Source organism: Ornithorhynchus anatinus, chromosome 8, assembly GCF_004115215.2.
Source record: "Ornithorhynchus anatinus isolate Pmale09 chromosome 8, mOrnAna1.pri.v4, whole genome shotgun sequence".
NCBI classification, from domain to species: domain Eukaryota; kingdom Metazoa; phylum Chordata; class Mammalia; order Monotremata; family Ornithorhynchidae; genus Ornithorhynchus; species Ornithorhynchus anatinus.
This window is the reverse complement of record NC_041735.1, coordinates 1,599,203-1,613,980: the sequence shown is the minus strand read 5'-3', so window position 1 is coordinate 1,613,980 and position 14,778 is coordinate 1,599,203. Positions and strand designations below refer to the sequence as shown.

General features: G+C 45.9%; 1 protein-coding gene across 1 annotated transcript in view; it reads right to left on the bottom strand.

Moving 5' to 3' along the window:
* SORD (sorbitol dehydrogenase) overlaps positions 1–14,778 on the bottom strand; it is a 49,956-nt gene that overhangs the window by 21,226 nt on the left and 13,952 nt on the right. Inside the window, exons 4-7 of the mRNA XM_029071255.2 lie at positions 7,878–8,037; positions 4,108–4,226; positions 2,165–2,230; positions 969–1,144 (exon numbers count right to left, since the gene is read on the bottom strand). Coding sequence (XP_028927088.1) covers positions 969–1,144; positions 2,165–2,230; positions 4,108–4,226; positions 7,878–8,037 — 521 coding nt within the window. The remainder of the gene's footprint in view (positions 1–968; positions 1,145–2,164; positions 2,231–4,107; positions 4,227–7,877; positions 8,038–14,778) is intronic.

Genomic DNA, 14,778 nt, shown 5'->3' with positions numbered 1-14,778 from the left:
ACCTCTGACTCCCAAGCCTGTACTCTTTCCACTGAGCCACGCTGTTTAGGTCACACAGCAGACAAATGGAGGAGCTGCAATTAGAACCCATGACCTTTGGACTCCCAGGCCTCATCTCTATCTACTACACCTACCTGGATTGAATGAGAATGATGAGCTGAGGATAATACCAAGGTTATGGTCTTGTGAGACAGGAAAGGTGGTGGTGATGTCTACAGTGATTAGTGGGATGATGAGTTCTTAAGAGCATTTAACTTCTCTGTGCCTCAGGTACCTCATCTGTAAAATGGGGATTCAATACCTGTTCTTTCTATTTAATCTCTGAGCCCCACGTGGGACCTATTTTAGATCTACCCCAGCGCTTAGTACAGTGCTGGGCACAAAGTAAGCACTTAACAAGTACCATAATTATTATTTTAGTAAGTGCTTAACAAACACCACAATTATCATCATTGATAACTCTCCATACTCAAAATCCCAACTCCTCCAATAATCCTTCTCTGGTCTATTTCCCAGCACTCTAAGCCGTAAAAGACCATCAACCAGCTCAAGCACTTGGGAGCTTACTTTTACTCATCTTCCAGATCTGCTACCCCTCTAGACTGTGAGCTCACTGTGGGTAGGGAACGTGTCTACCAACTCCGTTATACTGTATTCTCCCAAGCGCTTAGTCAATAGTAAGTGCTCAATAAATCCTACTGATTGAATGAGCCTCTGCACTCATGTTTACATGTTTTTCCCATTATTTATTGTGACCATTCTAGTTGTAAATAATTTTATATTTGTTTCTATTAGAATGCAAGCTTCTTGTGGGCAGGGTAGATGTCGCTTTTTTATTCTGTACTTTCCAAGTGCCTTGTACTGTCCGTTCATCAAGTGTGTATTCAATGCCATTCTGACTCAGCTACAATATTCACGAAGAGGCAAAGCAACCCAACTCTGGCTTTATGTAAAGGGGAAATACTCACGTAGATGCCAGCTTGGATGGCGGATTCGGCCCCTGTGCACTCAATGGTGATTTCGGGCTTACAACCAAGCAAGCTCTCCACCTTGCCTGCAATTTCCTGAGGAGTCTCTCTGCTGATCTGGAAGGTGAAATCGGCCCCGGATTCCGTGGCTTTTCCCAAGCGTGGAGCGGACAGATCTGAGGTTAAAAACTTTCAGTCAGATGTGAAACTTCACGGTGAATTTAAACCCAGTGAAAACCAAGTTCTAACACTGCTGAACCAGAACTAAGGGTGGAAAGGCTTGCATCTGGAGAGGTGGCACATGACCTAGTAGAAAGAGACTGTAGCATGGAATAGTGGATACAGCACAGGCCTGGAAGTCAGTAGCTCATGGGCTCTGCCACTTGTGTGCTGTGTGATCTTGGGCAAGTCACTTCATTTCTCTGTGCTTCAGTTACCTCATCTGTGAAATGGAGAGCGAAACTGGGAGCCCCATGTGGGACAGGGACTGTTAACCCCATTTGGGAGAGGGACTGTGTCCATTCCAAATTCCTTGTATCCACCCTGGAGCTTACTACAGTGCCTGGCACATAGTAAATGCTTAACAAATACCATAATATAATAATAATACATATATGTGTATGCATGTCTAGGAATCAGGAGAGCTGTGTTCTAATCTCAGTTCTGGCCCTGGATAATTGTTTGACTTTGGGCAAGTCACTTAGCCTCTGTGACTGCTCAGTTTCCTCAAATATAAAATGGGGGTGAGCTAGACCATGAGTCCCTTGGGGACAGGGATTACATCCAATGTGGCCACCTGTATCTACCCCAGTGTTTAGCACATAGTAAACCCTTAAAACTGCCATAATAAAACTGGGCACCCAAAATAGTTGATAGGGCATGGCACCCCTACACAGCACTCTGGTAATAACTGATGTGAAGGAAGGCCTTAGCTTCTGAGTGCCATGCAACAGCTGGAACCTTGGGATTGGTTCACCACTTCCAAAGTCGCCATGTTTCTCACTCCACTGTGACAGAAAAGAAGGGAGAGGCAAAAAGGGCCTTCATGAATCCTGAGTAATACCTCAGAGACCAGCGGGCCCCCTCCAAGACAGAGTGCCAGGTGAAAGGAAAAAGGAAAACTTTGCAAGCTATCCGTATCCAGATTCCTTCTCCAAACAAAATGACGACGGCACCAGTTTATAAAGACAACTTACCAGTCACTACCACTTGGGAGGCTCCCATCGCTTTTGCCACCAACAAAGTGACTAATCCAATTGGTCCTAAGCAGAAGAAGAAGTCAGAAGGATTCATTAAAGCCAGAAAACCAAGAGTTTTGGGGGCAGAATGAGTGTCTGGAAGATTTCCCAAGTCCCCCGGCTGCTGGACATGGTGCTGATGATGGCTATTACTCCTTGAGTTGTGAATGAAAATATGACCGCTCATAGCCTGATAGTCTCTTGGCCATCAGAGGGGCCAGAATTCATTTCTGGACTCTCAATTTATTTGTTCAACTCAGTACAGTCAAAAGAAACTACTATTATCCCGAGTATGAAAAATACTTGAGAGTGTCCAACACAGCTCCATGACGGTTTCTCATCGACTTCAGTCAGTTCTGCTAGAACACATGTGCATTACATGATTTGGAAACAGCGTGAAGGGAGAGTTGGGGGATGTTCTTCCCACAACATCTATCTGTCTGGTACAACACGATCCTCATGTCATCGGCCAAGGGGTGATGTGTCAGGGTTTCCCGGCCTCTGCCTCAGCCTTCTGGGTGCTTCTTTGTTTTTGCAACTTTACAGTATTTGATTACAGTAAAACAGCAATGAGGGGGAAGGACCTGGGTACTAATCCTGGCTACTCCACTTGTCTACTAGGTGACTTTGGGGAAGAGGTTTCACTTCTCCGAGTCTCAGTTCCCTTATCTGCAAAATGGGCATTAAGACTGTGAGCCCCATATGGGACAGGGACTATGACTCACTTGATTATCTTGTATCTATCTCAGAGCTTAGTACAATGCCTGGCAAAGAGTAAGTGCTCAATAATATAGACATTTATATTGAGAAAATGTCAGTCATGGTGGCTTTTTTTACTATGTCTTGATCCCCATTGAATCAGTTACTATTACATGCTTTTCCCATACTATATTATCACATATCACACTGTGACAGTAATGACTGAAATTCTGAAAATCATAAATCAGTCCACTACCACCTCATCAATGAAAAATACCATTCAAGGGAAGGGCAAGAACCAGGGACTAGGATTCAAGGGTTAGGGATGGGTGTCAGTGATTGATATTTTAAATTACCGAACTGTCAATGGCTAAATGCTTGGGAGAGTACGTTACAGAGTTAGTACTCCTACCTACAAGGATCTTTCAGTCTAAGGTGGGAGACAGATATTGAAATAAATTCCGGATACGCAGATAAGCACTGTGGGACTGAGGGTGGGGTGAGGATATCTAGTTCTTAAAGGTGCAAGGGTGACACAGAAGCGGGGAGTAGGAGAAATGAGGGCATAGGCAGAGATGTGATTTTAATTATGACGTTGAAGGTGGGGAGAGTGGTCGCGGTCTGTTGGATACAAAGGGGAAGGGAGTTTCAAGCCAGAGGGAGGATGAGGGAAAGGGGTTGGTGGCAAGATAGACGAGTTCAAAAATACGGTGTGGGTAGACTGGCTTTAAAGGAGTGAAGTGTTTGAGCTGAGTTGTAATAGGAAATAAGGGAGGAAAGGTAGGAGGGAGCAAGCTAATTGGTTGCTTTGAAGGAGTTTCTGTTTGATGCGGAAGCGGATGTGCAACACCTGGAGGTTCTTGAGGAGAGGGGAGACAGGACTGAATTTTTCTTTAGAAAAATGATTCAGTCAGCACAGTGAAATATGGACTGGAGTTGGGAGAGAGGGGAGACAAAGGAGTCGGCGAAGAGGCTGATACAATACTCAGAATGGGATAAGTAAAGCATAAAAGCAGTTTGGATCAAGAGGAGTAGGGCAGACTTTAGTGATGTTGTGAAGGTAGACCGAATGGATTTGGAGACAGTGGGTAGAGAGAGATGGGTCAAGGTTATGTGCTTGTGAGACAGGGAGCATAATGGTGCTGTCTGCAGTGTTGGGGAAGTCAGGAGGAGGACAGGATTTGTTGTTAGACAGCCCTTACCTGCTCCACACACTAAAACCTTGCTTCCCAAAGTGACTCCAGCCCTCCGGCAGGCATGAATCCCCACAGACAGCGGCTCAATTAGAGCCCCCTCCTCAAAGGTGACATTGTCAGGAAGCCTGTGGGTACAAAACACACACATTCAACGTTCAAGACTGGAACCCCCTTTCCTTCCACATACAAGCCCTCCCAGAAGCACACTACAAATGGCTCTCTTCCCCTCCTGAATACATCCAGCAGGGCATTTCCAAGATTAACATGACCAAAGGTCAGCAAGAGGCTCATTTCACACTCCCCCACTTCCACTATAGAAAAATGTTTCTGATTTCTTGGACTCGGCAAAATAATAATGACCCAATTTCCTGTATTCCTCAGCCCACTACACGGCAACCAGCAGGTGCTTAATAATCATTCCTTCAGAAATCCTGACAGCTTCAAGTTTGCAAGCTGCAACCAATTTATAGCCTGCGGGCGATTTCTCACCAGTGTGTTCCTCTTCTACTTGGGAAGTCGGGTGAGAAGTCGATTATTTCTTGGTCCAGTGCCCCCGATATTGGAGCTCAAAAATGAACGCTGGCAGTGGGGCCCCTCCTCCCCATCTTTCATTCTCATTTCTTCCTGACCTTCCTGTCTGGCTACTAGTTATGGATTTCCACTCCCGGTCATTTAATCACCGTCATCTTCAAACAACAAATATCTGAGTGCCCAAGAACTTCACAGAAACGAGAACTGAACTTCCTGAAATCTTCTAAAGGGGAATTATATCCCAGCACAGCAGCCAAACTGACACAACAGCATGTGTCTCTGTACTCCGTGCGGCCTTGTGATTGGCATTCCTTTGTTTTCTTGCCTGCCTACCCTCCACTCCTATTCTCCAAGACCCCAAATATAATTGCTTCTCATCCTTCTCTCCTGCAGATGCCAGTAAACCTGGCCCCCCTTTTGTCCCTTCTCTGATGAAGCTCTTTTCCCCGGCTCACTCTCCCTTCTGCATCATCTATGCACTTGAATATGCGACCTTTGGACATTTGATATTTGCCCCACCCCCACAGCACTTATGTAAATATCTTTTAATTATATAAATTACTTATTTATTCATATTAATGTCTTTCTCCCCCTCTAGACTGTAAATATGTTGTAAGCAGGGAACATGTCTGCCGATTCTGTTGTATTGGACTTTCCCAAGCACTTAGGACAGTGTTCTGCACATAGTAAGCACTCAGTAAAAACCACTGATTACACCTGGCCTTTATTCCTGCACCATGAAGCCCCTCTCTCCTTCTGTCTTCCTCAGCTACCTGGTAGGAAATGGGTGTCTGTCATTCTAATGCAAATCACTTGGCTAACATAGAAATGTCTCCTCATCATTGGTCACCAAACCTCTCTGTCCTTCCAAGGAAATGACCATCCCTTTTCTGCCATTGGCTATGACTGGGGATTTCCCACGGGCTTGTAAGTGTGCCTTTGAGGGCAGGTCTCTCAATATCCTTTATGTTAGCCTTCCTGCCTCTTCCATTCAGCTCAGTTCAATGATTTTGCCCTGTTCGATTCTGGATCCTGGCAGGCAGCCTGGGGCCACCATCTCCCTCTTCTCTCTTACTTTTCACTCCAAATTCTCTAATAATGGATTCCAGAAGAAAAAAAACATGGAGACTAGCAAAACTCTTCTCTTCCAGGGCCCAAGCCAGCCTTCCTTGAGTGGGTAAAATGCTCTATGTGTCCACCTAGGGGCCAGTGACTCAATCTTTTGGGATTTACTTCCATTCGGGGCTCAGGGACGACTCATCTATACCACCAGCTGAATGACAGATTACTCAACATGGCTACCTGCGAATAGTCTCTGAGAGCAGTTTCAGCTAGACCAGCAGGAGGTAGAAATCAGAAAGACAGTACAGGTAAAAAGGCAGTTTGCCTGCAGCAGTGAGGAATCCCTATGGGGGTGGGGGGGAATGAAGAGGCGTAAAGGTAGGGGGTGGCCCACAGAAGCAGGCTGGGAACACACTGGGGACCCTGCCTGAAATGGGAAGCTGCTAGGCCCAGTGGAAAGAGCCCAGGCCTGGGAGCCAGAGGACCTGGGTTCTCTCCTCAGCTTTGCCACAAGCCTTCTGTGGGATCAAAGGCAAGTCATTCCCTGGATCTCAATTTCCTTATCTGTAAAATGGGGATTCAATACCTGTTCTCCCTCCTTTTAAGACCATAAGACTCCATGTGGGGAAGGGACTGTGTCTTACCTGATTATTGTACATTAATTCATTCAATTGTATTTGAGTGCTTACTATGTGCAGGGCACTGTACTACGTGCTTAGAATGTACAATTTGGCAACAGATAGAGACAATCCCTGCCCAACAATGGGCTCACGGTCTAAAAGGGGGAGGCCGACAACAAAACCAAACAAGTATCCCAATGCTTAATAAGCACTTTTTAAATGGTATTCGTTAAGTGCTTACTAATATGCCAGGAACTCTGTACTAAGCACTGGGGTAGATACCAGGTTGGACACAGTCCATGTTCCATTTGGGGCTCACATTCTTAATCCTCCTTTTACAGACAGATAAGGTAACTGAGGCACAGAAAAGTGAAGTGGCAGAGCTGGGGTTAGAACCCAGGTCTGCCTGACTCCCAGGCCTGTGCTCTACCCATTAGGCTGTTTATTATTATTGTTGTGATAATAAATGGAGCCACTCTGAGTGGCAGCCTCTCCTGCTGCCTAGTGAGCCCCTCTCCAGCAGCCCCTAACTCTGGACTGCAAACTAGTCCCCCTGCACTTCATGGAACTTCCTCTGCGCCCTGGCCTCATTCTTACCCTCCCTGGAGTGGGCGTCAATCAGCTCCCCCAATCACTCCCAGAACCCCCCAAGTACTCCCAGAGCCAAGCAGCCCTGGCTCTTCCTGACTTGGCCCGGCGGCCTGGCATCGTGACAGAAGACAGGGTTCATGAGAAGGAAAGTTGTTTTCCAAAGGTGATCAGCTCCCCCTTCTGCCAGGGCCCAGAATCTGAAAGCAGGACCTGCTCTTCCTGAGGTCTCAGGGAACATCGAGAATATCACAGTCTCTGTGGCGGGTCGCCCTGGCTCTGCAGATGACCGTTATTGCATTGACTTTAAAACTGCCGCACGTTTCCCGCCTTAAACTGCCCTCTCTTGGAAATGTGACCTTCCAGAACGTGGCTCTCAGGAGCCTTAGGCTGACAGCAGGCTTGTCTGCTAGCTTCCCTACCTTGGCAGCCCAACTCTGCCTGAATCTGAATGGGTCAAGACTTCCGCTAAAGGGAGAGCCCATCTTTAAATGTGCACTTCCCTTTCAGCTTTCATGGATTTAGCTGGAGCGGGATCCAAAAGAAATGTGCCTTATTAACAGCATGTATCCTCCTAAGCCCTCGTTTCCTCTTCTCACACTCCCTTCTGCGTGATGCTTGGACTTGGATTTGCACCCTTTATTCACTCCTCCCTCAGCCCTGCAGGACTTATGTCCATATCCATAATTTGTCTATAGCCCTCTCTTCACTGAAAGCTCACTGTGGGCAAGGAACATAGCTATCAACCCTGTTATATTGCCCTCTCCCAGGCACTTAATTTAGTGCTCGGCAATAAATACGATCGATTGATTCACCAGGGCCTTTTCTCAACCACAGAATATACAACAAGGCCTCCTTCGATCAGCTCTAACCCAGTGATCTGCACTTCTCCTATCTGTCTCCTCTTTCCCCTGTAGCTCCCACGTGCTCACAAGAGGCATGACTGAACTAGCTAACTTGTAAAAGGAAACAAACCTGTAACAGAAATCTGCATTGTGCTTGTAAAATCTGCAGAGGTTCCCGTCGTCAGGCGGGGTGGCACAAAAGAAGATGGTGGGAGACAGGTTATATCTCCCCGTTTTGCAGAATTCATCGATTTCTCGGGGAGCCCCAGGTTCGATGGCAACTCGGTCACCTAGGGAAGGAAAACGAAAATGACATTTAAACATAGAGGCCGCAGGAGCTCCTGAGGAAGAGAGCCATTAATAATAATAATGATCATTATAATGAAAATTGCGGTACTAGCTAAGCGCTTACTACATCCTCTAGACTATAAGCTCCTCGTGGGCATTGATCATGTCTACCGACTCTATTCTACTGTACTCTCCCAAGCGCTTAATACAGTTCTCTGCACATCAGTAAATGTTCAATAAATTACACTGATTAATCGATTGCCTGATTGATGTACCGAGTACCATGGTAGACACTAGATAATCAGGTCCGGCACCTCCTCTGTCCTACAGACTTAAGTAGGCACAGAGATGTTAAGTGACTTACCCAAGTTCACACAGCAGGCAAACAGCAGAGCCCAAGATTAGAACCTGGGTCCTCTGACTCCCAGACTCAGATTCTTTCCAGCAGGCTGCGCTGATTCCATTCTTTTTTTTAATGGTATTTGTCAAGTGCTTATGATGTGCCCGGCACTGTACTAAGTGCAGGGGTAGAAACAACATAATTGGGTGGGACACAGTCCCTGTCCCACATAGGGCTCACAATCTTAATCCCCATTTTACAGATAACTGAGGCAGAGAAGTGAAGTGACTTATCCAAGGTCATACGGCAGGAAACCAACCAATCAATGGCATTTACTGAGCACTTATTATGTACAGACCTCTATACTGAGCACTTTGGAATACAACAGAATTAGGCACATTCCCTGTCCATATCGAATTTACAGTCTACAGTTTACAGACACAGAGCGAGAACTAGAACCCAGGTCCTCTGACTCGCAGGGCTGGGCTCTTTCTACTTGGGTCATGCTGCTTCCATTCAATTGAGAGTCACATATTTCTCTTGCTCAAGTTCCTTTGTTTTGCTGGGTTGTGTCTGGTGATCATAGCCTGGTCACTGGCCAGCAAGAAAGGTAGTTATGCAGTCGCAGGCAGAGGATACACTCCCAGCTGGACAGCAGGGCCACTACCCAGTTCCCGAGCCATCTGTGCCTCAGATGAAAATTAAAGGCAAACCGGAACTACGGCAATCTCAGTGACAAGTTGGGGTCCCCTCCATTTCTCCAGGCAGGAGAGGGACCTTTAGCTCATCTCCAAATCAGCCTCAGGACTCTTTGCCAAGGCACCCCATGACGCTTACCTGAGACTCAGGTGATCTTCCCCATATTATCAGAGAAGCAGTGTGGCCTAATGGATAGAGCGTAGGACTGGGAGTCAGAAGGCCCTGGGTTCTAATCCTGGCTCTGCCACTTTTCTGCTTTGACCTTCTTTGCTTCACTTCACTGTGCCCTAGTTACCTCAGCTGTAAAATGGGGAATAATATTGTGAGCCCCATGTGGGACATGGACGCTCTTAAGACAGTGCCTGGCACATAGGAAGCATTTAACAAATGCTATAAAAAAAATTACGCCCAGTCCGTACTCAGAGCTTAGGAAACACTGAAAAGAGGCCCGATACTAAGACATAACTTGTCTTGTTCGTCACAGTGGAAACTTTCGAAAGGCAGTAAGACTGTCCAAACAGACCAAAATATCAATGAGAGTTTTCAATCAGTGGTATTTACTGAATGCTTACTGTGTGCACAGCATTGTAGTAATCACTCGGGAGAGTATAATAAAAGAGTCAGCAGACACATTCCCTGCCCACAAGGAGCTTAGTGTCTAGAGGGCAACTTTCCCCAAAGGTAAGTTTAGCACTTTGCTTCAAGACGAGTGCTAAATCCAACAGTCCGTATAAGATCTTGCACACATCCTGCCACTGACCTGGAATGCCCTCCCTCCTCATTTCTGACAATGACTCTCCCTCCTGCTTCATAGCTTTGTTGAAGACCCATCTCCACCAAGAGGCCTTCCCCATCTAAGCCCTCCTTTCCTCTTCTCCCACTCCCTCCTGCATCACCCTGACTCGCTCCCTTAATCCAGCCCCACAACACTTGTGTGCATATCTGTAATTTATTTATATTAGTATCTTCCCCTCTAGACTGTAAGCTCGCTGTGGGTAGGGAATGTGTCTGTTTATTGCTCTACTGTATCCTCCCAAGCGCTTAGTACTGTGCTCTGCATACAGTAAGCGCTCAATAAATGATTGACTGAGTGACTAAGCATTTTGATACTCACCCTACCCCAACAGTACATATGTACATATCTTATACTCTACTGCTTCACTTACTGTAATAATGTTAATAATGTTGGCATTTGTTAAGCGCTTACTATGTGCAGAGCACTGTTCTAAGCAGTGGGGTAGATACAAGGTCATCAGGTTGTCCCACATGAGGCTCAGTCTTCATCCCCATTTTGCAGATGAGGTAACTGAGGCACAGAGAAGTGAAGTGACTTGCCCACAGTCACACAGGTGACAAGTGGGAGAGCTGGAATTCGAACCCACGACCTCTGACTCCCAAGCCCGGGCTCTTTATCACTGAGCCATGCTGCTTCTCATATGTCCATCTATCTTTCTAGACTGAAAACTCCTAGAGGGCAGAGATTACTTCTACCCATTCTACTGTATTGTACTTTCTCCTAAGTGCCTAGGTCAGTATGCAAAATACAAGTAAGAGTTCAATATACACCAATGATTGCTTTATTGATGCAAAATGATGAGCACACCAGCCCAGAGCCTGCATAATTGAGTGAACTGTCAAGAAAACCTTAGCTACCTTCGAACTGAGTGACTTGGAGGTATAAAGAAATGGAAAAGTTCTAAATGGCATTTATTTATGTCGATGCTATGTACTGCAACTTCTTTGGTTAAGATAACTTGATAATGATCCAGGAATCGTCCCCTGACCCCTTCTGAATACCTACCTGGGCTGAATCAAATAGAAATAAATATGTAATTTCAGGCTCCCACAGGTTGAAGGCGCAATTTTTTTTATGGCATTTCTTATTGTTGAAAAAACTCCCTTGGGCAGGTCAGGATTAAAATTTAAGGATCCATCTAAAAGAGGGGGTAATTTCATGTGACTATATGCAACTGCTTATGAGAAGCAGCATGACATAGTGGAAAGAGCATGGGCCTGGGAGTCAAAAGACCTGGGTCCCAATTCAGGCTCCACCACTTGCCTGCTGTGGGGTCTTAGGCAAAGTCATTTACCATCTCTGTTTCTCAGTTTCCTCATCTGCAAAATGCCTGCTCTCCCTCCAATTTAGACTGTGAGCCACAGTTGGGACAGGGACTGCTTCTGATCTGAACAGCTTGTATCTACCCCACTGCTTGGTACGGTGCTCGGCACGCAGTAAGCGGTTAGCAGATTCCATAATTGTTATTATCATAATGCCATGTACCCAGCGCTAGTTGACTCTTCTGACCACTGGCAGCAATCTGCAAACTTTCACCAGAAAAGCTGTTTTCCTCGGTAATCTGCAGATCTCTATGAGGTGTCTTTAAATGAATACATATGTTTTAGTCCTGTTGCTTTCCCTTAAACTCTTGTTCAACATATCTATCACTGGAGTATAAAGAATTCAAGGGCAGAACCCTGCCTTCTACAGTTTTTGTACGCTCTGAAATGCTTAGTACAATGCTCAGCACCCAGTCAGTGCTCAATAAATACCAATGATAATGATGATCTGTCCTGAAAATAAAGGAGGAAGCTTTTGAAAAATATGTTAAGCCAAATAAATTCTTCTTTGGACGATCAAGACAACAGTGATATAATGATATTTGACAAGCACTTACTTTGTATCAAGCGCTGAACTAAGCACTGGGGTAGATACAAAATAATCAAGTCAGACAGTCCCTGTCCCAGAGGGGGCTCACCATCCCATTTCTTATTGTTGAAAAAACTCAGCTCGGGGGGATTAAAATTTATAGATCTCTCTAAAAGAGGTGCCTCTAGATGAATTCGCTATTATGAACATAACCCGCACTTATCGGCAACAGGAAGCAAAACAGTGGCCAATCAGAGTGTGCGTGTGTAGTGTGCGAGACATGCTGAGGTGTGCATGGCCAGGTCTGAGACAGCACTGATTAGTTTCCTCCTGATAAGCCGCTCCATCCAGAAAGACATGGAATCAGTGCAGATTAACGGGTTAGTTTACACAAAGCAGGCTCTAGGAACCAGTATTTTTTCTGGATACTTTTCTTGGGCATGGGAAGGATGGGACTTGAATATGAGGAGGGAAACACAAAGATCAAGCCACTAAACCAATGCTGGGAAAGATAGCAGTGTGGAAGTAGCGTGTTCTAGTGGAGACAGAGCACAGGTCCAGGAGACAGAAGGACCTGGGTTCTACTCCTGCCTGGTGAGTAACCTTGGGCACTTGGGGAACTTCTCTGTACCTCAATTAGCTCATCTGTAGACTGGGGATTAAGACTGTGATCCTCATGTGGGACATGGACTGTGTCCAACCTGATTAGCTTGTATCTATTGCAGTGCTTAATAGAGTGCCTGACACATAGTAAGCACTTAAATATCACACACAAAAAGTCCCATGGAGGAAGGGGAGCCTTTGGGGATTCCCAGGCCCCACAGCACTTATATAGATATTCCTCTTCTCTCTCCCTTCCCCTAGCTGTAATTTATTTTATCATTTGTCTCCCCTACTACATTGCAAGGTCCTTGAAGGCACGGATTGTGTTGAATGTATTGGGCTCTCCCAAGCACTTAGTACAGTGGGGAAGCAGCGTAGCTCAGTGGAAAGGGCCTGGGCTTCGCAATCAGAGGTCATGGATTTGAATCCCGGCTCTGCCACTTTCAGCTGTGTGACCGTGGGCAAGTCACTTAACTTCTCTGTGCCTCAGTTACCTCATCTGTAAAATGGGGATTAACTGTGAGCCTCATGTGGGACAACCTGATTACCCTGTATCTCCCCCAGCGCGTAGAACAGTGCTCTGCACATAGGAAGCGATTAATAAATACCAACATTATTATTATTATTACAGTGTATAAACTACTTGAGGGCAGGAATCCTGTCTGCCAACTCTACTGTATCGTCCTTTCCCAAGCTCTTCGTACAGTGCTCTGCACAGAGTAAGCACTCAAACTGACTGTTCTACCCACCGTCAGTGCTCAATAAATATCATCATTTAATTGACAGAGATGTACCACTAATCCCATCATGGAATCCACCCTGACAAAACAGCGCTTTCAGGACTTTCTTTCCCCTTTTCTCGCTACTGTCTCATCCCACCTCTTCACCCCTGCTACCTCCCAGTCCTCTCCATTTGCTCTCCCGCCACCCCATAATTATGTTATTTTTAGGGAGAACAAGGGATCTAGGGTGAACATTGCTTTTTCAATCTGTAAAAAGAGTGCCTCAGACTATAGTGTTTTCCTCAATTCGAAGCCGACTCTGATAATAATAATGATAATAATAATAATAGTATCTGTTAAGCACTTGCTACGTGCCAGGCACTATATTAAGTGCTGGAGTGGATACAAGCAAATCGGGTTGGACACAGTCCCTGACCCACATGAGGCTCACAGTCTTAATCCCCAATTTTTTCAGATGAGGTAACAGGCCCAGGGGAGTGAAGTGGCTTGCCCAAGATCCCACAGCAGACAAATGGCGGTGTCACAATTAGAACCCATGACCTTTGACTCCCAGGCCCCTGCTCTATCCACTCCACCACGGACTGTAACACTGCTGATGGCAAACTGCAACCGTGAAGGTGTCACTGAGCAGATCGCTTAGACCCAAGCACCTTTTCTGGCCCCTTGCCGTTTGGAGGAAACATTGTTCACCCTGTTGACTAACATAGGAGGAACTCAAGAAGATGACCTCACCATGGGGAACAGAAATTGAATCCAGAGCAGGGGAAAAAAAGGGTCCTCCCCCAGAGGAACAAGCCACGTTCCTAGCTTGTTCATAGATAAGACAGCACATTAGAGATAAGGTCATTTTACATAATATTACAGGAGAACTATATCAGATAAGGAAGACTAAGCACCCCAAGGAAACAGTGTCAATTAGGCTGGCACCCAGCCCAATCAGGAAACACACCTACAAACACAATCTCAGCAAAAACTCTTAACGACCTCGAATAAAAAGACTTCGGCTAATCTTTATAAACTGACTGCACCAATACCAGTGACTGACGGCTTGACTAATTGATTTTCAGTCTTATCTTCATCCCTGACAAACATTTGGCTTGGTGGATTTTTCTGTTAAAGGGCTCCTGTGTGGCCTAGACAGACTTCAAAACGGTTTTCCATTCCTTGATTTTCCTATCCCATTCCTCCATTTTCCTGCATTCCACAGACTGCCCAGTATCAGGTTTTCTAAACAAGCAGCTCAAAGTTCAGGTGACCAGATGGCTGAGACCCAAAGGTACAGTCTCACTCTCCCCAGTGTCCCTCTCCCTGTTCCGAATTGTGGCTCTGCCCACCATATCCAGGACCCCTGGTCCCTCATCATCTGGGCGCTCGGTGGAACAGCCCCCTCCTTGGATGCTGTGTAGGTAGGAGGAGGAATAGGAAGTCCCACCATGGTATCATTAGCTGGGGAGCCCTTTAAGATCTCTTCCTACCCAATCGATCAATCAGTGGTACTTATTAAGTGCTTACGGAGTGCAGAGCACTGTACTGAGTGTTTAAAAATAAAAATAAATGTTGGCATTTGTTAAGCACTTACTATGTGCACAGCACTGTTTTAAGCGCTGGGGTAGATACAGGTTTAGGAAAGTACAGCGCGGTACAGTTGGAAGACAAGATCTCTGCCTACCAGGAGCTTCCCAAGGCAATGGGGGGTAATAGCCGGCAAAGG